General features: G+C 42.0%; 3 protein-coding genes across 5 annotated transcripts in view; 2 read left to right on the top strand and 1 right to left on the bottom strand.

Annotated features, from left to right (window-relative positions):
* Nucleotides 1-13,418, bottom strand: part of LOC135699608 (putative uncharacterized protein DDB_G0282129) — a 31,656-nt gene extending 18,238 nt beyond the window's left edge. Inside the window, exon 1 of one of the 3 annotated variants that reach the window (XM_065219915.1) lies at nucleotides 13,087-13,418. In XM_065219915.1, coding sequence (XP_065075987.1) covers nucleotides 13,087-13,187 — 101 coding nt within the window. In that variant the 5' untranslated portion in view covers nucleotides 13,188-13,418. Of the gene's footprint in view, nucleotides 1-2,410; nucleotides 3,120-11,319; nucleotides 12,232-13,086 lie in introns of those variants that run through there. The other 2 variants (XM_065219916.1, XM_065219914.1) reach the window with 2 other exon arrangements.
* A 3,407-nt stretch (nucleotides 13,419-16,825) lies between these two features.
* Nucleotides 16,826-17,672, top strand: LOC135699570 (uncharacterized). Its single transcript, XM_065219841.1, has 4 exons — nucleotides 16,826-16,958; nucleotides 17,012-17,139; nucleotides 17,202-17,228; nucleotides 17,348-17,672. Exons 1-4 carry the CDS (start codon nucleotides 16,826-16,828, stop codon nucleotides 17,618-17,620), a joined length of 561 nt encoding a protein of 186 aa, XP_065075913.1. The 3' UTR covers nucleotides 17,621-17,672.
* Nucleotides 17,673-18,217: 545 nt separating this feature from the next.
* On the top strand, nucleotides 18,218-23,239 carry LOC135699592 (cytoplasmic aconitate hydratase-like). Its single transcript, XM_065219877.1, has 3 exons — nucleotides 18,218-18,520; nucleotides 20,349-20,438; nucleotides 20,495-23,239. The coding sequence occupies exons 1-3, from the start codon at nucleotides 18,514-18,516 to the stop codon at nucleotides 23,101-23,103; spliced, it is 2,706 nt and encodes a 901-aa protein (XP_065075949.1). The 5' UTR covers nucleotides 18,218-18,513; the 3' UTR covers nucleotides 23,104-23,239.
* Nucleotides 23,240-24,071: the final 832 nt, after the last annotated feature.

Genomic DNA, 24,071 nt, shown 5'->3' with positions numbered 1-24,071 from the left:
CATTACAATGTTCACGAAATGTGTCATACTATGTTCAAAATATGATGCGAAAAACATCATGTTTTTATGTTACTTCATACGCGAAGTTTGCGATTTTCAGAGTTGGTTGGAAATGCTATCTAACATGAAGCTTTAGTGTGATAATTTATTAGCTAGAGAATGGTCTTAGAAGAGGGTAGGTAGATAGTTCCGTTAGTGTACGGCAGTATGAAAATTGAATAGAAGTTGAAAATGAGCCAAGACTCAGAAGAGAACTATAGCTTCTAGTGATGTTCTAGATAATTACCAGTCAGTTACCACTGGGTTGATTAATTTTATTTGTATACATTTTTACAGCAAATTGAAATAGATCAATTGTTTCAGTAATCAAATTAAAAACAAGTAGAAAGGATCAGGACTAAGGCAGGACATTAATTCCTATCTTATTGAAAATGACCAGACTAGTCTGGTTTTGAAGTAAATTGAGAATAGTGGTGCAACCGGAAGTACGCATGGAAAGCTTAAAATGATATAAAAAAAAAATCAGTACAGTAGTAGGTAATTCAATTACTAATTAATTTTATGTCCAACGAACAGAAGAACAATGAACAGTGAGAAATAGGCCAAGAATTCAAATTCCATTCGTCTATCAGTGCCAAGGATCTGCACAGGTATCAAGATAGTGCCCAGTCGCAATACGGTCCGTCACAAACAACCAACAAAGCAGAACCCAACCGACCAGTTTGACGCTCGGGCAGCTCATCAAATGCGTCCCAATATCGCCACTGTTTGATAAGAAAAAGCAGGTTGTCGTCTCCCCCTACGTGTTCGTGCCACACACCATACCGACCGAGCGAGTGAGCAGCAGACCGACCACCAACCACTGACCCCTGGCGAACTCAGAACTACTAGCTTAATGACTTTTGAAATTGTATTGGTTCCACACATCTGGCGCTGTCGTCGTCATTGCACCGGAAAAAGGCACGAAATACTATACAGGCAGATGGTTTTTGTTCGATCCTGGAACCAATTTCGACAATGGGGGAACCAGAGTTCCACCTTGGAGGGGAACTGCGAGACTTGAGAATTTCGTAATCATTGCCAATGAAAAAAAAATTCAATATGATACGCGAGACTGCCTGAGTTGGTGACGACGGTGACGACTACCGAGCCGAGATGATGGGAGATGGGCGCAACCCGTATCATAACAACGAGCTTTATAGCTGAGGCTGCTGCCTGCCTGCTACTACTCAGCTGCCGAGTGTACTCTATTATCGAGCAACTTGGCATACCGCGACCGCCCGACCGACTCTTCTTCGTTGTTGACGCTGTTGTTTTCGTCGTCATCGTGGATGGACTTGGTCTCTGGTAGTAGTCGTTGGGTTTTGTGGGGTTGGTTTGTTGGTTGGTTGCTACTCTGCCGCTGAGTAGCACACTCGAACTCGGCTCAACGCTCGCGCACTGACTGGCGGTGATTGTGTGGAAGTTGTGGATGGGAATGTAGTGGGCACTGCTCTGCGGCGCACTTGGTGACGACGACACAAGGCGAACAAGGTCTGCAGGGTGTGCGGTAAGGTGAGGTGAAGTTGGCGGGGGCGCGAGGGGTCGGTGTGTGGTTCACCAGAGTCAGGCTCGCCAGCGCAGCACACCAGCCAGTGTCGGCGGTATGAAAACGGGGGACAGCAGGACTGTTATGGGAGGGTTTTTCGTAGCGGGTGTGTGTGCGTGAAGGGTAGGTAGGGTATGTGCGGTGAGCAACGGAGCGGGGGGTTTTGGTCAGGCAGGGCAGCGAAGAGGGTCTCGCAGTGGTTTTGTGAACGATCATCGCTGCTGCCGCCACCGCGCGCGTTTCGCATCAACTGAAGCACACCACCACCGAGGTGGATGGAAAAAACCGAAATCGCTGTGTACGCCGCCACCAAGGCAAGGCAGGGCCGACCAGCACAAAGAGACTGGTGTGCCTGTTGCCTGCTGGTTGGCAACCAACCGACCGACCAACCGACCGTCCGACACACCGAGCGATCCGAAATAAGCCAGTTGTTACCCAGAAGCGCAGCTTTCTTTCTTTGGTAGATTTTGTGTGTGTGCTCCTTTCCTGAATGGCAGATGGTCCTTTATTCGACCTCCTTTTTGGCTCTTTGTTCTTCGTTCCTACCCAGACTGCTGCTGCTGCGCTGCTGGGCTGGCTACCTCCATCTTGATCCTCGCAAGGGGATATATCCTGGAGGTAGAAAGCAATCAATGTGGAGTTGAAACTCGAAACCTCTACAAAACTAGAACACCAAACCGGATTTCATTCCAAGTTAGCGCATATGAAAAGTCCTGGCGGTCGCAGCATTACTCATCGAGATGCGGCGATAATAGAACCAAGTATGACCTTCAAATCCCGTTCCGTAACTAACTGTTTGTACACAAGATAGGGTTTACTTACATTTCTGCATCACGAGGAAAGCGAAAATACGATCTGGTATTGGTTTGATTTAGGAGCTGCCTGTTCCGGCAACCCATAACCAAACAGTGACTTCCGGACATCTTCCCCATTTTGATCCGATTGCTCACGATATTCCAGTTCTCCAACTACTACGACACTCGAAAAGAAACTACGCGTTGGAATGGAAAAACCAGCAGCGGTAGCCACTCCAAGGAATTTTCGGTGACACAATTCTAGGTCTGTACACTCTCTCTAATCTCCGTCGCCTTCGTCCACTCTGACCACGACCAACCACACTGACACACTGAACCCGTATGGCACCACACAAAGTAGTTGATGATGTTCTTTCTTCCCTGCTTCCACCAGGCGGCGAGGTGATTTTTTTCTGCCTCCACTCACACCACACAGCCCTCGTTCTCTTGCACGTACTAGGCCCCAGGGGGGATAAACTCACACGGCGGACGTGCGGAGGTAGGTAGACGCAGTAGTAGGCACCGACTGATACCGAGTTTCTATGGCACTCGGAGAATCAAGGATCTTTTCGTCTTGCGCGCGGACCGACTGACCAACCGACTGGCGATCATAAAATGCGTCTTGACTCGACCTGCTGCTGACACGGACTGACTGCGAGACTGCTTCGCTACGGTGGAGACCGAGAAGGCTGACGAAAGTGCATCTGTGGTTGCGGCTGGCTGACTGGCATGCCCGCTGATGAGTCCGATCGAACGAGCAACCGACGCCACCGGAGCGCGAGAGACCCGCAGAGTGCGATGCACACAGCCAGGCAGGCAGGCGAGAGAGAACCTGGCGGCGCAGCGTCGCGGTTGACAGGAATGGGTTGAAAGCGGACTGACGGCGCGTCGCTGAGCACTCCGAGTCGATTGAAACTTGACTGGCATGTTATTGTTGGGGTTGGTATAAACGCGCAGGAAGGAAATCCAAGCAAACCAGAGAGAAGCAGCGTGGTTTTTGCGGTTGGGGTGATTTTTAGAACACGTTGTTGGTTTCAAATGTAGAAGGCATAAGGAGGTTTGTGGTTTGGTGTGTACAAGCAGTGCGATAAGCGTGATATGCGCTGCGCTGGTGGTTTAATGCTAGCTTGGTATTTGGTTGGGAGTCGTTTAAGCGCGGGAGATTGCTTATTATCAGTTAGTTCGTGGTTATTGACATGGGTAAGCAGTAGTAAGGCTGTTCTGTTCTGTGAGAAAAATTGAAGACAAATTTACCAGCGCAACTAGACGTATTTCAAACTGATTAAGGAGAACACAAGTCAACGCCCTATATTCTTCTTCTGATAACACCGGACATTTTTGTTACGTTGGGATTTGTAGGATGTTCCTGAGAATCATAAAGTTTGAAAATTCTAGAAACTCTGGAAACTTTCAGAACTACGACTAGCCTTCGAAGCTATCAAAACTTTATGATCAGAGCTCATGGTTTCTTCTGGAACCGTCTGAAGGTTTTGGGAAGTTATTGTACTTTTGCATGTTTTAAATGCTTCGAGTCCGACAGTTTCAGAACTAGAAGGTATGAAGGACTCTCGGATTTCTATGTTTCTAAAGTTAAAAATAAAAATCTCTAGAAATTAGCTGAGGTTAGGTAAGATTTGCTGATATTGATGTTGTTAGAAACTCTACCAAAACCATTCCAGAAAACTTGTAAACATTGAATTTTCAATAGAATATGCTCACAATATCGATCAGAAACACCAAGTTTGTAATAGTTGATTCTTGACTAATAATTGAAGTGATAGTAAAGCGGGGCAAGTTGAAACTATTACCGGAAGTGAATAAGCACTGTGATTATTTTTTACAGTATACTACATACCTAAATGCACTGCCTAAACTGTCACAACAGGTTAACGTGCCTCTCAGCTTTGTTTATTTTCATTAGTTATAAAATGTATGACAATTTTTTTTTTTCGCAGCGCTTAAACCTTTTCCAAATAGTTGAATTTTCTGTATGCACTAGGGATGAAGATTGGAGCTAATTAGAGAGACAGCATAGAAAATCCCGATCACCAATAGTTTCAACCTGGGAGGGAGAACCAGATAGCACACACGGAATTTATGTTATAGCTTGTTCTTCTTGTCATGAAAATTTGTGCCATTGAAATCAAATCAAATAGGCGTAGCAAAATAGCCTGTTTTGCTTTAAGCGTGTAGTGATTGTTTGAGATTGTCCAGTGTGCAGCGAGAAAATGTACTTTTCTGTTCTGTATTTTATTATGCCACTTGCACTCGTTAGTAAAAAATTAAATTTATGGAATTAAATGATGGAACAAGAGATTCGACCCAACGATATAGGGGAAATGGCTCTAATGTTGGCCTATGGATCTAAGATTGGGCCCATCGCTAAAAATCTGCTATTTATCAATTGTATCAAGCATGCTTGGCATACACAGTTTTGGAAACGAACTGCTCATTTGCTAATAACTTTGCACACAGTTGACAAAACATAGTTCTGTTTGAAGCAGTAGATAGAATAAAGTTTAAGGTTGTTATAGGTAAGTAAATCGACGCTCAAATGCATTGTTTACAAAAGCTGATACGTCCCTTTGAAAAAGTTATCGAGATTTCGTGTAAAAAGATAAACATTGCGATGAAATACGAACCCCACAACACATTTCCAAATTTCACTAATACCAATAAGCCAATTGGGCTAGACCTTGTATGATTGACATCGCGGGGCAAATCACTATGTGGTGTACTGAATCGAAAATACGTTTTCTTAAAAAAAATACTTAAAAATCTTTTAATACTCGAAGAGTTGCCAATACATCGTGAAATACACATACATTATATTAATACACATAAATGCATTAAAATGCAGCATACAATTTAAATGCTATTTAAATGCACAAAATACCTTATATCAGGCAAACGCCGCTAATGTATCAATGCATCAAAATAAATCAGTAATGCCTTTGTAATACGTCAATCGAGACTTCAATACACGCCAATACACTTTGAACTGTCAAAGAATTTTCCTGCGAGTTTTTGAAGTGAATGGATCACCCGTATAGTTGATATTTTAGTTGAGAGGACTAAGCAGCCAGATGGGAGGACTAAAGGGCTGTTCATAAACTACGTAGACTCTTTAGGGGGGGTCGACAAATATCTATGGTCCATACAAATTTCCATAAAATTGTATGGATGATTGTCTGCGCGGGGGAGGGAGGGGAGGTCAAAAACCTTTTCAAATTGGTCTACGTAGATTATGAACAGCCCCTAAGTAGCTTGTTCGGGTTGATGAATCGCTCATCTTTGGGTAATTCTAACAGCCAACCAGTGCCACAACTGTCGAGCCGAAGCACTTTGTCGTCGAGCAACCCTAATATTTTTTTTTTGTTATTTGGAGGGGAGGGGGCTGCTTACCGACGTGTTTGGAGTATCATCCAAACCATTTGTGGAAAAGTTCGACTATTAGGGTTATTGTTCGTTTATGGTATTTGTTAATTAGAGAATGCAGACAGTGGTAGTGGTGGTGCTGCGTTGACAACTTCGACAGCCACCTCCAATTTATCTTCGACCCCTCGAGCTTCGCGAAAACAAATTTCCGATTCATCCAAATCCAGTGGAAGCAAGCGGCTACACCTGTGACTGCTTCAACCACAGGAGAAGGCACCAATGGAGGAAACGGAGGCAGCAGCACCAGTGGCAGCAGCAGTAACTGTGCCCTCCTTTCGGATCTACAGAAATATCTGGCACGAATGATCTCAACTACTGCGGGTACCGGACGTAACTGCGGAGATTGACGTAACTGCCAACAGCTGTTTCGTGTAAAAAGATAAACATTGCAATGAAATACGAACACCACTAAACATTTGCGCATTTCACTAACACCAATAAGTCTGTTGGCCTGGACCTTATATAAAGGACATTGTTCGTGGCTCGCTTCGTGGTGCCTTTAGTTCGCAAATGTCATTCGAGTAAATATTGTTCAGTACACTTTTAGTGCATATTCTATAAATAAATAATCGCGATTACGTAAAATACTAATTATTACACAAAATGGCATTAATGCATTTCAATTCATCAATCCGCATCAATACGTATCCCCAATACGTCTGGATGAAACGAAAATACATAGGGGCAAGTGGAAATGATTTGAAAAACCTGAACACCCCTCATTTTGTATGTGTGTGCGTGCACAATGATGTCTCTATTTTGATTTTGACATTTGCTCTTCAGTAATCCAAATTGCATCCAAGCAAGAGGAGCAATGCATCAAATTTTGAACGCGCATCGCGAAAATCCGATCTGTTCGCACGCCGAGTTGCTTTGAGTTTTATACGCAGGGCAGGAATTTTATATGGCAACCTGAAGGGGGAAGCATATGAAACTATCAAAGTTCGCTAAGAAATATTTGGTTTGGCGGGCTATCTATACAATCTATAGGCTTGAAAAGCGACATTTTCATTGCAATCGGGACCGACAACCAGGAAATTTACATCAACGATTGTCTGGTAAAAATGTCTGCTGCCTTTTCTGAATTAACACGATTTTACATCCTGTCATTACGCAAAAAAAGGCCATGGAGTGGTATGCCGCCAACCACGTGCAGGTGGTTTCCACGGAAAAGAACCCTCGCAATTTGCCAGAGCTCCATCCAAATCGAAAAATATTGGTTATCGTCAAGCCGAACCTGAAGAAGATCCTGGAAGCGAGAAGCAGTTTAAGGCGTTCTGGGGCGAACAAAATGGAAGAGATGGCTGAGCAGAATCTGATGGCAAGAGTTAAACGGCAGTTCGGATTCGGTCAACCGGAAGCTTAGCTGAATATTTTTTCTGTATTTTATACTAAATGAACTTAAAAAAGAAAAAAAAAATAATCAATTTACACGCATTCCTGTTTGACCAAATTTTGATCGTAACACCCTTTATGTATATCAACTTACCCCACTGTATGGGGTAAGATGAAATAATGCACACCATTGTTTATTATAATTTAATATTTTTTCATGAGCCTTAAAAATCGGCTTTGAAACTACCGTTTCATCGTGCACCAGTGTATCTTATTAAAGTGGCTTAAATTTTTTGATATGCCTTCCACAAAATCCTCACCACATAGCTATATAGACTATAGAATAGAATTGTTCAAGCTTGGCAACTTCACCGAAGATTACAATGACTGACACGCAAAATTAGACATCACTAGGAACATAAGCAAAGAAGTCATTCCGGATGAATGACCTCCCTGGAAAGATTGTTGATAGCGCCGGTTTGATCAAGTTCTATCAGGGTTTGGTTTACGTTTTCTGATAAAAACTAAAAAAGACAACGAAAAAACAACCATTAGATGGGCTTGAGATTAGACACATGATGTTCAGCTCAGTAGGCAAAAACGGCCGCTCCTAGGCCACCGAGCCCTTCATATCCCCGGCACAGGCGACGACGAAAAGTTTCGCAAAATACACGATAAGCAAGCGATTTTACCAGAAATCTCTTTAATATGAAAAGACCTGGGACCGCGTTTTTCTGCTCAGTAAGTAAGCCACTGCAACCGACGATCTTTCCAGTGGCGTCACCTTAACCTCAATCTACCTGTTCAACAACTCTCAAAACGTAAACAAACAAAACAATATTGGTTCCAATGGATACAAATCAGTGAAACTAAAAGACCCTATGCCTTTTGAAACTGATTTGAATGTTAACATGATCCTAAATAACGTTTTCAAAGTTGTTGAACAGGTAAAAAGTGAGGTTACGCGAAGCCACTGGATCTTTCAAATCCGAAAACTGAAAGCTACGAAAAAGCACTTACGCCTTCATTAAGTTCCACTTTCACGCGACGTTCAATGTTTTGATTTGCTCTTTACGCATTGCTCAGACTATGATAACAAGCTTTGACCGACGTGAAGCCCTGGTTAAACAAGCTATTCAATTGAAATTACGTTCTCAAAAGCAGTCAATAATGTATCGAACTCTTTGAATCACAAAACCAAGAGCGAAATTTTCTGCAAACATAAAATTTATGATACAACTTTTCTTTTTCTTCCCGGACGCGTACATAGTATTTTATAAAATGCGATTACCCTAATACAATTTGCATGGTTATTTAGCTTAACGACGTGTTCAGGGTATCATCCAACCCATTTGTGGAATAGTTTTATCATTTGGGTTATCGTTAGGGTATGGTATTTTTAATAGGGTGCAGAAGTCCATTTTATACACAACTTGCCTCCGAGTTCATTAAGAAATATCAGCAACAACCACGTTTACCTTGCACTATATAATAAATAAGCGCTGAGCAATTTACCCAGTGAATTGCTTATCCAAAAGTATGTATTCCTTTGATGACTGAAAAATTATGATCCCTTAGTTTGAAGTTGTCAGGACTAAGGTTCGGAGGTAAATCTTATACCAGTAACGCACCACGAAAAGGTGATCTACCAGCGCTACTGGATGTCCGAACACTCCGAACTAATCGACTACTCTCACAAAACTCCTTTTCTTCCCCACAGCACCCAAGGACTAGAACAGGCCGAGGTACAAGTATGCGCACTAGTTATCACAATTCTCACCCCCTTATGTTTTGTATGGGAAATCCGTTTAAACGATGTATAGAATAAGGGTTACAATTCTATCACACACTATTATATGGCACAACCCATTCTGCGAGAGTAGCATTTTCATCATCGCTCGCGGTCATTCACTCCAATCAGCAGAGTCCTTTTGAATAAAACGGTGTAAAAAAACAAAAAAATTCTCACACACAAGTGTTAAAGAGGATGCAGAGTTTAAATCCAAGGGAAAGAAAGAAAACCCAAACAAGGGTTCTTCCTTAAATCGCTTGTCTATAGGTCTTAGGCTTAAACAGCTTTTCAATATCCCGACTTAGTAAAAATTTAAAATTTTAGACCTGCATAAATATTCATGATCTAAGAGAATTATCATGGTTTAGATTTTTTTAAATGGGATATGAATGTTTTTTCAAAACATGTTGAAATATGACCAATTTATTCAAGTAATATTATACAAATGAAATTTTAATTGTAATTGATAGCTACTGTATATTTCCCTTCTTATTGGCTGATTACGCTTCTTCAGTGAGTGTTTTGTCGGCTCTCAACTTAGTGTTTTTGATACAGTTCCACCGTTATTAATTGAGAGCTTTCTATGCCAATTAATGCATGAATTTGTATCTTGTGTTGCAAGCACAATGATACTATATGCCCAGGAAAGTCGAGAAAATTTCCAACCGGAAGATTTCCTCAACCGGACCGCAAGATGGCAAACCAAGGATCTAAACCCTAGGTCTATACATCTGCTATCCTACCCGTTAAAACTAGTCAGCTCGTGCGATACACTAGGCTCACATGAGTGTCGTATCTGAGTCCTCCCCAGGGTGGAGTCACATATCCGTCCAGGTTCTGGTACATTCACTTATCTCTTTGTATCCATGATGTACTTTCCCCATAAAAGCGGTCACCTTTTTCGGCCTGAACTCCCCTTTTATTTTGAAACCTGAATAGTTATTTTCCAATAGAAATACACTCAAGTCGCGTTCGAAAAAAATAAAGCATTGAAAGTAAGGAACGTTAGTTTCTTCTTCTTGAAATATTGTGTATAACAATCATATCTGTTGTAAATCCTTTCTCTCGTATTCCCTCTCATGATTTTTTTTTCTGCGAAAAAGCCCTTTCCAAAATATTTACAGCAATTAGGTAGTACTTCTTATGTTCTTCCTAAGCTATCTACTGAAAAAAAAACTGAAACTGAAATGATACTTGTTCTTGACCTCTAATAGCTAATAGCGTCTCCTTATTGATTGGGGCAGAATTAAAAAAAGAAGTTCTCTGCCTGCTCATTTTTCTAATGATTATGCGGTAGAATCTCGATTTTAACAAGATATTTTCAAACTATTTGACAAACTCTTTTTCTTAGACCACTGAAAGTAGTCTTTGTAGTGGCACCATTTCAGAAATATAGATGATACAAAATCAAAAATGATTGAGTGCACAAAGTTAGCAACGCCAGGTATGGTTAATCACAAATTTTGTGTGCAGTGATTATTTCCTTGCACGATATTTGCATAGGACCTATCCTGCCGCTCTTCGCCCGTTCGTCCCAAAACGACTATGGGACAGACATACGAAGAGCGGCAGTATCCTTGTTGATCGATTTCTTGATATGCCTGCAGCTCTGATCAACAAACTCGGCAGCATATACTTTGCAGTCGCGATTTTCAAATGCTGCGCGAAAATTCTAAATGAATCAATCCATTTATTTGCAACGAGAATATTCATGTAATACGATACGATAGAACTATACCCATTTTGTAAATGTCCTATCATAATCCTATTCCAAAGCACACACAGCGTATAAAATACATCGCAACAAACAAGTTAGGTACATCCAGTAGCATCATGCGCACATCTCAAACACAACAAGTTCGCATCGATGCCAAAACCCACGCCACCGATTTTATCTGCGTCGTTTCTTACGAATCATTCCCAATCCACAGCCCAGAATGAACAGCATGTGATCCCTAGTTCCAAGAGTTCCCCCTCATTTTTGTTGCTTTTCGCATCCTGCTCTGCCGCTGCTGCAGCGAGTGTCTGGTATCCTGCCAGAATACACAGGCAAAGCCCGAGAGACAAAAATCAATTTCTCAACTTTCCCCCTCTCTCTATGGACGGTCCACAGCCACATTCCAGTTCCCAAAGTTTTGTACTGTGTCCCTTTTTGCATTCGTCCCTCAGTTCCATCCCTTGGCGAACACAATCCTCGGCTCCGGCTATACTGTGAGGCATACATCCGCATTCTCTACGTTTCCGTTCGCCCTCTTATAAGCACTCGGTTTGGTAGGTATTTGGTGCCGTAAACGTCTACATAGCTTGTTGAAGGGGAGGACCGAGAGCGTGGGGTGGCGGACGATGGAGGGATTTCTGAGTTCTATACTTACACAGCATCATCCTTGGGAAAGCAGTACAGACTGCACGTAGGGCTTCGGCTGTTTGTACATCCGGCGACCGAACAGTAAGATGGAGGCATCGTTCACGAGATCAAATTTCCTGAAAACACTTGCTCCGAGATTGGCTTGAGGAGATATTTCTGCTTTCCACACTGACTGGTGGTGATTTTCCACCACACGAGATGTTTGGAAAAACTATGACTCAAGATTTTCACGTATACTTTACTCCACCGACTGGCACTGGTGCACCCTCACACACGCTGAATACTATAGAGGACCGTTGGGAACTAGCTCATAATTAGATAAAAAAAAAGCGGAGCGCCACGAACTGTAGACCTAACTGTCCTCGATTCTTTCCTCCCGGCGCGCAGTACTCTAGCTCTAGTAGCAGCTGCCCAATGGCTTCCCCTTTGGTGTCTTTCTTCGCCCTGCGATCCAATTCTCGCACCTCACACTAGCGCAATAGCACTGGCACTGTACAAAACGCGCTGACTCTTCTTCTGGCACCGACCGACCGACTCGACGAACTGAGGAATCCGTTCCACGAAAAGAGGTCCACTTCACTCTAGAGATTTCCTTCTCTTTTTTCTTTTTTTCCCACCTCCTGTACACTAGAAAACGTCGGATGTGTGACGGTGTGGAAATTTTTTTCTAGGTCGTGGCAATTTTCCAGCCTTGGTTTCCCGATTCCTCACCGGATTCTACGTAATTCCGACTTCCCTCACTGTAATGCGGCACCTTATCACAAAATCAACACCAACATTCGACTGTTCACACTATATTTTGTCACTTTTTTGTGCCTCCTCCACGAGAACGTGCAGATTTTCCCCCTTTGTGGCCTGTTCCTGTGCGACGATGATGGATGTGGATCTATACACCGATAGCTTCACGGGACTTTTAAAGATCTTTTCCTTCTGCCCCTTTTCGTGTTTATTCCGATGGCTGAAAAGTTCTCTCGCTCAGGCTGCGTGCGGTGTACTTTCTCTCCCGCGTGTGCTCCATGTTTGCTTTCCACCAATCGCCATGATGTTTACTCTCGTTATACGCTTAACTGTCCCATGTTATGTGAAATTCTTAGGCCGTGGGACATTTATGCTTAAAACGGTAGTTTAGTACACAACACATAAGAATGCAAAGATGTGTGTGTTGGCAACCGGCGAATGAGCGTAGAAGCAGAGTCACGAGAGAGCAAACTAACGGTACAAATGAGAGAGCTTTCGATGGACGAGCGATCGTAAAGAAACGGGACCAAAGATGCGTGAAATTTCAGCCACGAGTGAAGTTTTGCTCACCGACGATAAACAATTGGAAAATCCTTGGAACAAATTAAACACCTCGTAAGATAAGGCTGTTGGCTGGATTTTTTTTTCGAAACCTACCGGTCAACCTACGTAACGGAGTTGATAAGGGATACCGAAATCGTTGTTATCGCGCTGCTATCATCATTCATGATTCAAAACAAAACAGAGACGACGAAGGTTTTCCATCGCTCACTCTCTGATCTCTGCAAGATCTCACACTCGTCTGATGTTTGCCTCCACGTCGTTCTTTACAACCACATGGACACAACAGAGATCGCAATAAAAAAGGATGAAAGGGAAATTTGTTTTGACTGGATTATGTTTTACTCTGCTCTTCGCAATGAAAAATAATTCATAGTAAATCAATGCCGGTGCCCGTTGCGACTGTCATTGAGGGCGTATTGATTTGTATTATTTAGGGGAGGAAGTAAAGGATAAAGTGCAATGCAAAACTCACGTGCTCGAATCCTTGGGGAAACGGTGGAATGATAAATTCTGAATGTTCGGCCCTTCGACCTTGTTGTTGCAACCAGCCACTTGGCACTTTCCGCACACCATGACTAATCAATGTACTACACTCCACGGGGCAGTAGTAGAGAAAAGGCACTTTTGTTTCTGATAAAAAATGACTCCACTAACTGGTAGGCACGTAGCGAAATTATTCTCCACAATTTGAACAGTGTCACATGAATGATTCAGCACTTGAACCTCTATTTTTGACTAATATAAAAGGCAGATATTACAAGGCACATGGATTTCTTCTGTTTTCGACTCTAACATGGAAAAAAATAATGTGCAGAACCATTCACGATGATGCACTATCCTAATCAGACGAGAAATAACGACTACTAGCGAACGAAAGGGGCACCTAATAGTACTCTTGCAATGAAAAAGCTTTTTTATCAATGTCGTTGTCGATGGTGAAATTTTAGTACACAAAAAAAAGTGTAAACAAAGATGGAACGAAATGGAAATGGATCGGGACACAGAGTGATACAGACGTCAAACTCTGTGAGTTTCGTGAAACTTCTTCAGAGTTCTTTTTACAACAAATAAGACTTATGTTGATAATTCTTTACTTTAAAGTTTCTATGATTTCGATATATACATTTAAACATCATCATTGATTCGATCATTTATTTATCGGTCGTATGATCCCTGGGGGAAACTAACGAATTAAAATTGGCTCACTACTTGACTAGCCTATTGAGAAATCCAACTTAAACTCCTGCGCGCCTGGTGGCAGGAATAAGCACTAACCGACGGTGATAAGTCTGTGACGGCCCTTGAATTTCATGCAAATTTCTTGTTAGAATGGATTAATCTTGTACAAAATGCATAAAACTATTATTATTATTTATCTTTATTAGGGAGGCTTTCAACCTTGGGCTGGTTCGCCTCCAATTTGCATAAAACTATTTTGTAATGCATTGTCCCTAAATAAAAAGCTACAATAAGACTTATAAATTACAGAAAACATGTTAAGGTTTGAAATCATCTACCGATTAAACAGAAGACGAAGTCGGCCAACTAAATCCATCGACGAAAAACTATTAAATAGGCCGATTGCTCGGTGTATTGCCAGACGAAAAACGATTTAATCTGCTGATTAAGACACCGACTGAAATTAATTACAAGTGGCAATAGATTTAGTCGGTTTGGATGATGTGAATGATGTGAAGATATTTTCAAAACAAAGCACTTTAAAATTCAGCATTACTTACGATTATTAAGAGTACTACTTTTTTGCTCGGATCATGTTTAGACTTCCACAGAAACTCGCTAGAATAAATAGAAAATAATAGTTTTTTGGTCGTAATTTCAAAAATGTATTCAGTTTGACACATTATTTCGAACTTATCACCGCTGTAATTGCAGCGCCACGGTGGCCGAATCAAACTTGGATTTATCAATTGGTCCAAAGCAAATCATACCGTGGTACTCCTTTAATCAAGTTCCTCAAAAAGTACAATTTGTTGTACTAGCTTAAAGCAGTACAACCATAGAGGTAACTCTAAGACTAGAAGGTCCCGAAATAACGTGCTCAACTTTTTGGCTCAGCTCTGGTACTCTCTTCGGATTTCTTGGGACCAATGGCTAGTCAAGTAGTGAGCCAATTTAAAATCGTTAGTTTCGTATTGATTGTTGGTACAATGGTAGTACAACAGTGAACTTTGTATGTCTGTACAAGGTATAACCAACAATCAATACGAAACTAACGATTTTAAATTGGCTCACCACTTTAGTAGCCTATTGGTCCCAAGCAAACGATTAACGTACCCTATTCTAGTTGAAATTCTATTACTACACTATGTTTGTTTTGATTCGCTATGAAAGTTTGACAGATAACATCAGGGGTGTGTGGATTCATGCAGAACATGCAGGGGTGAGTGAAATAGCTTAGGACTGCTTGGGACCGTTGTTCTGGTACTGAGTGAGCCAAAAATAATAATGATTTTCTTCGGGACCCAGTGGTCTTAGAGTTACCTCTATGGTATAACGTACCCCATTCTAGTCGAAACTCTACTACATTATGTTTGTTTTGATTCGCTATGAAAGTTCGAAAATGAAGGGTTCGTGGATTTTCCTATGTTTCGAGTGGTGCATCGATTAGCTTGGGACCGAAGAGAGTACCAGACCTGAGTCAAAAAGTTGAGCAAACGTGCTTCGGGAACTTCTAGTCTTAGAGTTACCTCTATGGATCAAAGACCAGGGGATCCCGGAAAAACAAGTTCAATATTTTGGCTCAGGAAGTACGTGACCTTCGCTCCCAAGCTAATTGAAGCATCCCTCCAAACGTAAAAAAACTGTTGACGCCAGGATAGGCTGGCTGAAACTCAGGGGCGAGAAAGTGTAGCAATTCAATTCAATTCACTGTAAAATAGTCTTGATTTTTTAATAAAAATCTGGACAAATGTGGCCTTTATCATTTTACCAGCACGAAGAAAAAATATCAGGATAAATCCTGATCAATCAGGATATCTGGCAACCTTATAGTCGCTCAGCTGCGCCGGTGGTGTAGTGGTAAGTGTGACTGCCTCTCATTCATAGAGGCCTGGGTTCAATCCCAGTCGGTGCCGTTGGGTTTTTCTGAGGCATAAAATCTATAATCACGCCTAGTAATAAAGTAAAGGGGGAAGTAAAGCCGTTGGTCCCCAGATGAGGCCATGAGGCATGAGTTGATGAATCCAGGGGTGGGAGCTGCCTCCCTGGCGTCGGTAACATTGGTACTCAGAACGGAAAACAAGATCGACGGAAAACAAATCATCGAAAATAATCTTTTAGGGAAATGGCTCTAATGTTGGCATATGGATTGGGCCCATAGCTAAAAATCTGCTATTTATCAATTTTATCTAGATGAACGTGTCATTGGGACGGTACTAATGGATATTTTTGGTCGCTATTGAAAATTTATTCGATTACTGAATTTATGTATGGGCCCAAATTAGGGGCATTTAGGCTGACATAACATACATTTCGCCTAGTTGCTATATTTATAAATATATCTGCCAGACCCAATTTCAGGACCCAATTTAGATGTCAAATAGCAGAACCAATCGAGCATATCACGACCAACAACAGAAAAGAGCATATAAGCTTTTGCGAACAAAACTTTGGAAACCTCAGCTACACAAAACAACACCATCAGCAGGTTGGGGAATGTTTCCCCTATGCGATGATGCCAATTTACGTTCGGTTGGTGATGAAAGAACTCTAACAAAGTACTTTTTTTATACAAGTTGATGGTACCTTTTCTATTATAGGTTGCTTTTTGATAGATCAAAATTCTATTCGCCAGATTATACCGAGGATTATACATATAGACAACCCTGGACGCAAGACTGGACCTTAATGCTACACGCAGAGAATTTTTGATTTTTAAAAATTTAAAACAAAAAATAATATTGTTGTGCTCAACGATCGCCTTATTATTGTTTCAATGGGGTATTTTTGTTCAAACATCTTTAATTTTTTTTAAATAACAATATTATTTTTTGTTCTCTTGCTCAAATTTCCAAAGCATGAAAATTGTTGATTTAACAAAACGCATGGTTTATTTCAAGGGCAACATAAAATTAATTCAGGTACCATGATTGTTGATTGAATTATATTTTTTTGTTCAGTGTGGAGAAGCTAGAAACCGAACCCGTCCTTCGCCATTTTGTTCACGTGCCAGTAAAGTTTTGCGTATCAAAATGTGTTCCGGTTCCGATAATCCAATAATTATTGAAGAACTGGATGTAGAAAAGGTGTCGGTTGAAGAAATCGAGTTGATACATTTATTGAATAATTATGGAATGTCCGAACAAGTTATTGAAGCGTTTCTCGGTAGGTAGTATTGTTTTTTATTCAGTTACGGTATCCTAACATTATTTTTGCTTTTAATTGTTACACCATCGAAACCTTGAAAATCATACAGAGGAAGGAAATTGAGAAACTCCTTCCTTCGCCGTTTCTTGCTGAGCGAACCAGATTCATTCATGAATTGGACTCTTGGAGGGAGGCACAGGTAAATTATCATCAAATCATTCTTGTTTAGTGCAACTAACTAGTTATTCCCTTTCATTACAGGGGGTTTCAAAAGTCAGCGAACAACCCGTTATAGTACGTTCAGACTACAGAGTTATAACATGTTATAGCGTTATCTTGATGGTGGTTTCTGTGTTGCAATTATTTGACAACCGTTATAACATGTTATAACTCTCCAGTCTGGCCAGCGCTTTACTTGCAATTCATCTGTGACCCGAGACAACAACGCGCGGCCCTCTGAAGAGACTCAAGTGTCTCGAGAAGCCTGTACTGCCACCTTCTTATTGAACGCGTCATCGAAAGGGCAAGCCATCCTAAGGAAGAACAGCAGAACCGCGTTCCTCTCCAGATCTGACAAAAAAAGTGTCACCCACATCGTTGTTGACGAGTTCAAAACCCGTTTCTCTAAGCTGTCATCGTCGGAACTTCTGGATAGAGCTTGTGAGCTGAAGCAATTATGACATAATATACGCATCAAAACAATTTCTCACTTATTTAAAAAATAAAACAAGAAAATACCACGAATTATAAAAACAGTGCCGAGTTTTATAATACATACAGTCAACTTTCGCTCGTTGGGCTAAACCCATAGCCCACTTAGCGAAATGCTTTCGTTACTTGGGCTGAGCTGTCAACGTGAAAATTGGTTGAGGGATACACCGATTGATTATTATCATCACAATTCTTGAGCAGCTATCCAAATGGTTCATCCATGAACCCTTCGAAAAAGGAATCAGCACTGTCAGAAGTAACGTTTGCCTTCGATTTAGGTATAGGCTACATCCCAACTAACGGGAGCCCAACTAAAACGTAGCCCACTTTAAGATAGCCCAACGCGCGAAATTCGACTGTATGTTATGAGGCTATCTTGATGACATTTTTCTTATCGGTAATTATTATAACGTCATGAAACTCAACAGTCTGAACAAGGCATAACATTTTGTGAGAGGGTCTCTCATAATTTTTAGCACAGAAAATGTGTTAAGAACTCACTAGCTTTTTTCAACAGTAAACCAGGTTTTCGTGAGTATTTCTATTCAGTTTCTCAGGGCCCGTGGTGACAGCAGGACGTGTCGGTATTACGACTCGCTATTTGTTTGAGCGGTGGTTGAGGTTGTGTACAAGTGTTGGTCTGTGTAGTGCTAAATCATTTCACCATATCAACATATGCTGATATCCAGTCGAGAACAAATCGTAGCGTATCCGACGATAATATTATATATATATTTTCAATCGGCATAAAAAGTGTCAAAAGACTTGTCAATCGCTTGAAAGCCGGTTTCCAGAATATTTATCAAACATCACCTGTAGGGGTAGCTGTCTACGTGGTCGCAAAGAGCGGACGTGCAAAATCATGGCTGGTAAGTGGCGACGAAATTTGGATCGTTTAAAGTTGCTATCACAGAGAGGTGTTTGGATTTTCTCTATTTTCGTTTTCGTGTCGTGAGTATAGGGTGGCCTATAGTGCAAATCCATTGTCGTAGGATGATAAGGTCGTTTATACCTTCATGATAAGCGCATCATGTACCCAGAGATACTCGACCGTTTTCTATCCTTGACATAAGAATGTCTCCTTTGTATTGGTTAGTTAATCTTACGGAGCATGAGAAGGTTTACATGAAGATGAAGGTGATCTAACGCACTGTTGAACATCGCAACAATATCACAATCAGCTCATGCAGCCACTTGTACACCAGCAACAATACCACTACATGGGAAGCTCACTTCCGTGATAGGTGTCTGTCTCGATCAACACGATTACTGTCGAAATTTTATTAGGCTGGAAAGGAATAGCTCCTGACCATCGAATTTGGTTGCGTAATCCGTATAAGACTGTTTTTAGCAAGTGGTTTCGCTTATTTCAACTGCACATGCCAACTGAGTGGAGAGAATACACACAGAGATAACAAAGGACGATGGACAAAATTAAGTGGCATGACAATCGGGAGGCTTGGCTGAGCGTGATTCTAAAAAGAGAATGAAGCAAGCAATTACGAATGAATGTTATGTATGCCTCTGATTAGCATGCCTAATGGAAGTGAAAGTTCACAATGAGTCAATGAATAGATTTGGGTGTTATGGAAGACTTAGGCTCTACTAAAATATTATAGATTGATAATGTAGGGTTTTTCTTTTTGTGAAGGGCACTGCGCTCAACAGACGGCGGTAGTGTTCAAACGTCCAACTCAATTCCTCTTTCTAAGTGGTGATTTGATTGCGGGTTTCACCCGTATTTAAACCGGAGTTTTTGCTGTTTTCACCAGTTTGTCTCCGTTACTCTTCTGGTTGTCACATCTATTTCGACTATATTTTTCTCAAGCTTCTCTATCTCTTCCTACGTTTCCTGGTCGTTGTTATCTAAAGACATACCTTCAGCCACCACACCACCACACGTACTGCTGCTGCTGCTTTGCTTTCTGTTGTGCTGCTGCTTTTACGTTTTTGGTTCCTTCCGGGTCTTCCACTTGGGGCAGGAATTCATCCGGTTCCCCTCCGTCTCACGAAGGAAGAATGTATTCTTATTCCCGTCATAACATATATTCCCTTTCCGACTGAGAAAATGCAGCGAGAAGGGAATCACTTTTTACATATTCATGTTATACACCTCGCACACTCGTACATATTGAAAGTTGCTCCCCGACGCGATATTAACATTAGCTTAATAGAAAATTAATTGTATGGGATAATGCATTCAGATTTAAACTTTATGAATATCACCTTCGTCTCCACTATCCGATATCTATCTACCTATGTCCACAGGATTCGCGTCCAGTGATTTCAAATTTGCAATCTCGCCCATGGTCGGCTTCGTACTTCCATTTCGATAGGCAATACCTTGCATGTGCTTTATTTCGACCATTATTGTCGAAATTTTTGCTTCCAACAGCGGCACTGTCCGAGCTGCAGGCAATAAGTAAACAACTCCGATATCATGATCGACACGGTGAAGAATAACTCCGACAGCTGAGAGCAAACTTGAGAACACTATGTTGAGAGCAATCCAAATCTCGTTTAAGAGCGTTAATGTTGGATAGAAGAAGTGCCCTTTATGCGAAGCAATTATCTCTAACCCTGACATCAGAGTCATCGTTTCAAAGCCATTTCAAATTCGGATTTAATGACACCAATAATTATAAAACTAAAAATCATCATTATTTTCTTTAAAACATATTTTTTGCTGCATTTCAGGTCCCAATCCATTCCAGAACCTCCAGAAGGAGCTCACCGTAAATGGAGAAACCTTCCGCTTTTTCGATATCGCTTCTTTCGAGGAGTTCAGTAAGTTTTTCACGAGGAAACGCCAGTTCTAGAAATTAATACTTACTTTCTTCCAGAGGAACTTCCCTACAGCATCCGTGTCCTGTTGGAATCAGCAGTTCGTAACTGCGATAACTTCCAGATCCTCGAAAAGGATGTCCGTGGTATTCTAAGCTGGAAGTCGACCAAGAGCATGAAGACCGATGCTGAGCTGGAGATCCCGTTCAAGCCAGCCCGTGTCATTCTGCAGGATTTTACCGGTGTTCCGGCAGTGGTCGACTTTGCCGCTATGCGTGATGCCGTCCTTAAGCTCGGTGGAGATCCGGATAAGATCAATCCGATTTGCCCATCGGACTTGGTGATTGATCACTCGGTGCAGGTGGATTTTGCCCGTACCTCGGATGCTTTAAACAAGAATCAGGATTTGGAATTCGAGCGTAACAAGGAGCGATTCACTTTCCTGAAGTGGGGCGCTAAGGCGTTCAACAACATGTTGATCATTCCTCCTGGTTCCGGTATCGTTCATCAGGTTAATTTGGAATATTTGGCACGCGTTGTGTTTCAGGATAATACCAAATCGAAGGACGGCGTTAAAATGCTTTATCCGGATAGTGTAGTCGGTACCGATTCGCACACGACAATGATCAATGGTTTGGGAGTTGTCGGTTGGGGTGTCGGTGGAATTGAAGCTGAAGCCGTTATGCTGGGTCAGGCGATTTCTATGTTGCTGCCTGAGGTTATTGGATACAAGCTAGTTGGTAAACTGAACTCTCTGGTTACTTCAACGGATTTGGTGTTGACCATCACCAAGCATCTGCGACAGATCGGTGTCGTAGGAAAATTTGTCGAGTTCTTTGGACCTGGTGTCAGCGAGTTATCGATTGCTGATCGTGCCACGATCAGTAACATGTGCCCGGAGTACGGAGCAACGGTTGGATACTTCCCAATTGATCAAAACGCTTTGGACTACCTCCGACAGACAAACCGTGCCGATGATAAGGTTCAGGTCATTGAGGCTTATCTCAAGGCAACCAATCAGTTGCGTAACTTTAGTGATGCATCGCAAGATCCAATCTTTACGCAAATAGTTGAACTTGACTTGGATACGGTAGTGACTTCTGTCTCAGGCCCAAAGCGTCCACATGATCGCGTATCTGTCAGCGAAATGCAGATGGACTTCCGCGAGTGTCTCACCAACAAGGTTGGTTTCAAGGGATTCTCCATTCCGGAAGCTGAACTGTCCACCGTTGGTAGCTTCAGCTGGAACGATGGTAAGACATACTCGCTTAAACATGGATCTGTCGTCATTGCAGCGATTACATCGTGTACCAATACCAGTAACCCTTCGGTCATGTTGGGAGCTGGTCTACTGGCCAAGAAGGCCGTAGCTGCAGGGCTAAAGGTTGCTCCGTACATCAAAACTTCACTGTCACCTGGAAGTGGAGTGGTCACGTACTACCTGCGGGAGTCTGGAGTTGTTCCAGCTCTTGAAGAACTTGGCTTCCACGTCGTCGGTTATGGCTGCATGACCTGCATCGGTAACTCCGGCCCACTGGACGATAATATCGCTAACACCATCGAAAAGAACAACTTGGTCTGTTGCGGTGTTCTGTCCGGAAATCGTAACTTTGAAGGACGTATCCACCCGAATACTCGAGCCAACTACCTTGCTAGCCCACTGCTTGTAATCGCCTATGCCTTAGCCGGAACCGTGGACATTGATTTCGAAAAGGAACCAATTGGAACTCAACCCGATGGCAGCAAGGTGTTCTTGCGTGATATTTGGCCTACTCGCCAGGAGATCCATGCTGTTGAGAAGCAACACGTCATTCCCGCTATGTTCCGGGACGTCTACGCGAAGGTGGAGATGGGGTCGCCTTCATGGCAGGGTTTGAACGCTCCTACCGGAAAGCTTTACCCATGGGACGACGTTTCCACTTACATCAAGCATCCACCTTTCTTCGAGGGTATGACTCGTGACCTACCCAAACTTGGCAACATTATCAACGCACGTGCTCTGCTCAACTTGGGCGATTCGGTAACGACTGATCATATTTCCCCCGCTGGTTCTATTGCTCGTAACAGTCCGGCTGCTCGTTATCTTTCAACTCGGGGATTGACACCTCGTGAGTTCAACTCATATGGCTCCCGTCGTGGAAACGATGCCGTGATGGCTCGTGGAACTTTTGCAAATATCCGTTTGGTTAACAAGCTGGTTTCCGATTCTGGACCACGAACCCTACACATTCCTAGTGGCGAGGAGATGGACGTTTTCGATTGTGCCGAACGGTATGTTCAGGAAGGAACCCCGTTAATCGCGATCGTCGGCAAGGATTACGGTAGTGGTTCCAGCCGTGACTGGGCCGCCAAGGGACCTTATCTACTTGGAATTAAAGCCGTCATTGCCGAATCGTACGAACGAATCCATCGATCGAATCTAGTCGGAATGGGAATGGTTCCACTACAGTACCTGGATGGACAGAATGCTGAAACTGTGGGATTGACCGGAAAGGAACAGTTCAGTATTGTTTTCCCGGAGAACTTGAAGCCACACGATAAGATCACAGTAGAAACGGACAGTGGCATCAAGTTCCAGGTGATTGTTCGGTTTGATACCGAGGTGGATTTGGAGTACTATCGTAATGGAGGAATTCTTAACTACATGATTAGAAAGATGATTTCTTAAGGAGGTGGATTTGAATCGGGTTTGGTTAGATTATAGGAAACGTTTAACGTTATGATATTCCTTATTGAAGGCCTCTTTTTAGGGTATGCTTTCCTTGAAACAGTACAGTGGAACTTTTTTTAAATCTAAATAAAGTAGAACTTTCGTATTAATCGATTTTCAATCATGATATCACTTCTCAAACCTTGTGTGTCTGCCGTTGATGTTGAAAAAAGCGAATGAATAACAACCAATATATAACAGGGTGGTTGCTCTATAAAGAGGAGAAGGACATAAACAGGAATGAATCTAGCTGTGACTAATGAGGGAAAGCAAAGGAAAGCAGGTTGAAAATTAAAAAGAAGCAGTTGATGGGTGGAAAATAAAATATTTAGAATTATAGCTTTTATGATAGTTTCGTGCATCGAGTGCAGACTCGAGGTTAACGCCCGAATCACGCCAGGTCAAGGCACTGCTGTCGAACCTTGGCTTATTGGTTGAAAGATGAAAATACTTTTTAGTCCTTGGATGACTTTTCACTATGTTCTTTGCTAAGGGGCATTATAAAAACTTCCAGTCGAAGGTTATTACTCGCCTGTTTTTTTTTTCCTTATTTAGAAAGGTCAAGTTTTAGATACCTTTGCTACAATTGTCAACAAGAGGCATGACCATACCAACTTCAATATTGTTATCCAGTCACAGACAACATCGCTTATAAGATAAGCACCTAGATAGTTGTATAATGATTTGTTGGCTCTTGTTTTGTTTCACTGGCACAGAGATGTTCTTTGAATTCTGGTTATTTTTTTCAGGTCAAGTTCGTAAAGATAGCTTAGTTTACTCTAGAGTAGGATAAACAACAAGGTTTCAATGTAAAAATCAACACGGTTAGTTGCGGCAAAAGTTCGAGTGGGGTAAAGTGTCGTTTAGAAGTTTTCGAAGCCAGAGCAAAATTGTCACGCAATGTTTAGAAGCTGTTTTTATAAGGT

This window comes from Ochlerotatus camptorhynchus, unplaced genomic scaffold, assembly GCF_037179485.1.
Source record: "Ochlerotatus camptorhynchus isolate MF236.1 unplaced genomic scaffold, CSIRO-AGI_Acam_v1.1 ptg000112l, whole genome shotgun sequence".
Taxonomy (NCBI): domain Eukaryota; kingdom Metazoa; phylum Arthropoda; class Insecta; order Diptera; family Culicidae; genus Ochlerotatus; species Ochlerotatus camptorhynchus.
This window is presented reverse-complemented; position numbering and strand designations above follow the sequence as displayed.

Bases quoted from the DNA above. Each gene is read 5' to 3' on its own strand.
- LOC135699570 (XM_065219841.1), top strand. From the start codon at position 16,826: ATGTGTTCCGGTTCCGATAATCCAATAATTATTGAAGAACTGGATGTA. The intron at 16,959-17,011 runs GTAGGTAGTATT...TTATTTTTGCTT, and splicing joins AGTTATTGAAGCGTTTCTCG to TTAATTGTTACACCATCGAA. The intron at 17,229-17,347 runs GTTATAGTACGT...CAGTCTGGCCAG, and splicing joins CAAAAGTCAGCGAACAACCC to CGCTTTACTTGCAATTCATC.
- LOC135699592 (XM_065219877.1), top strand. The intron at 20,439-20,494 runs GTAAGTTTTTCA...ACTTTCTTCCAG, and splicing joins CGCTTCTTTCGAGGAGTTCA to AGGAACTTCCCTACAGCATC.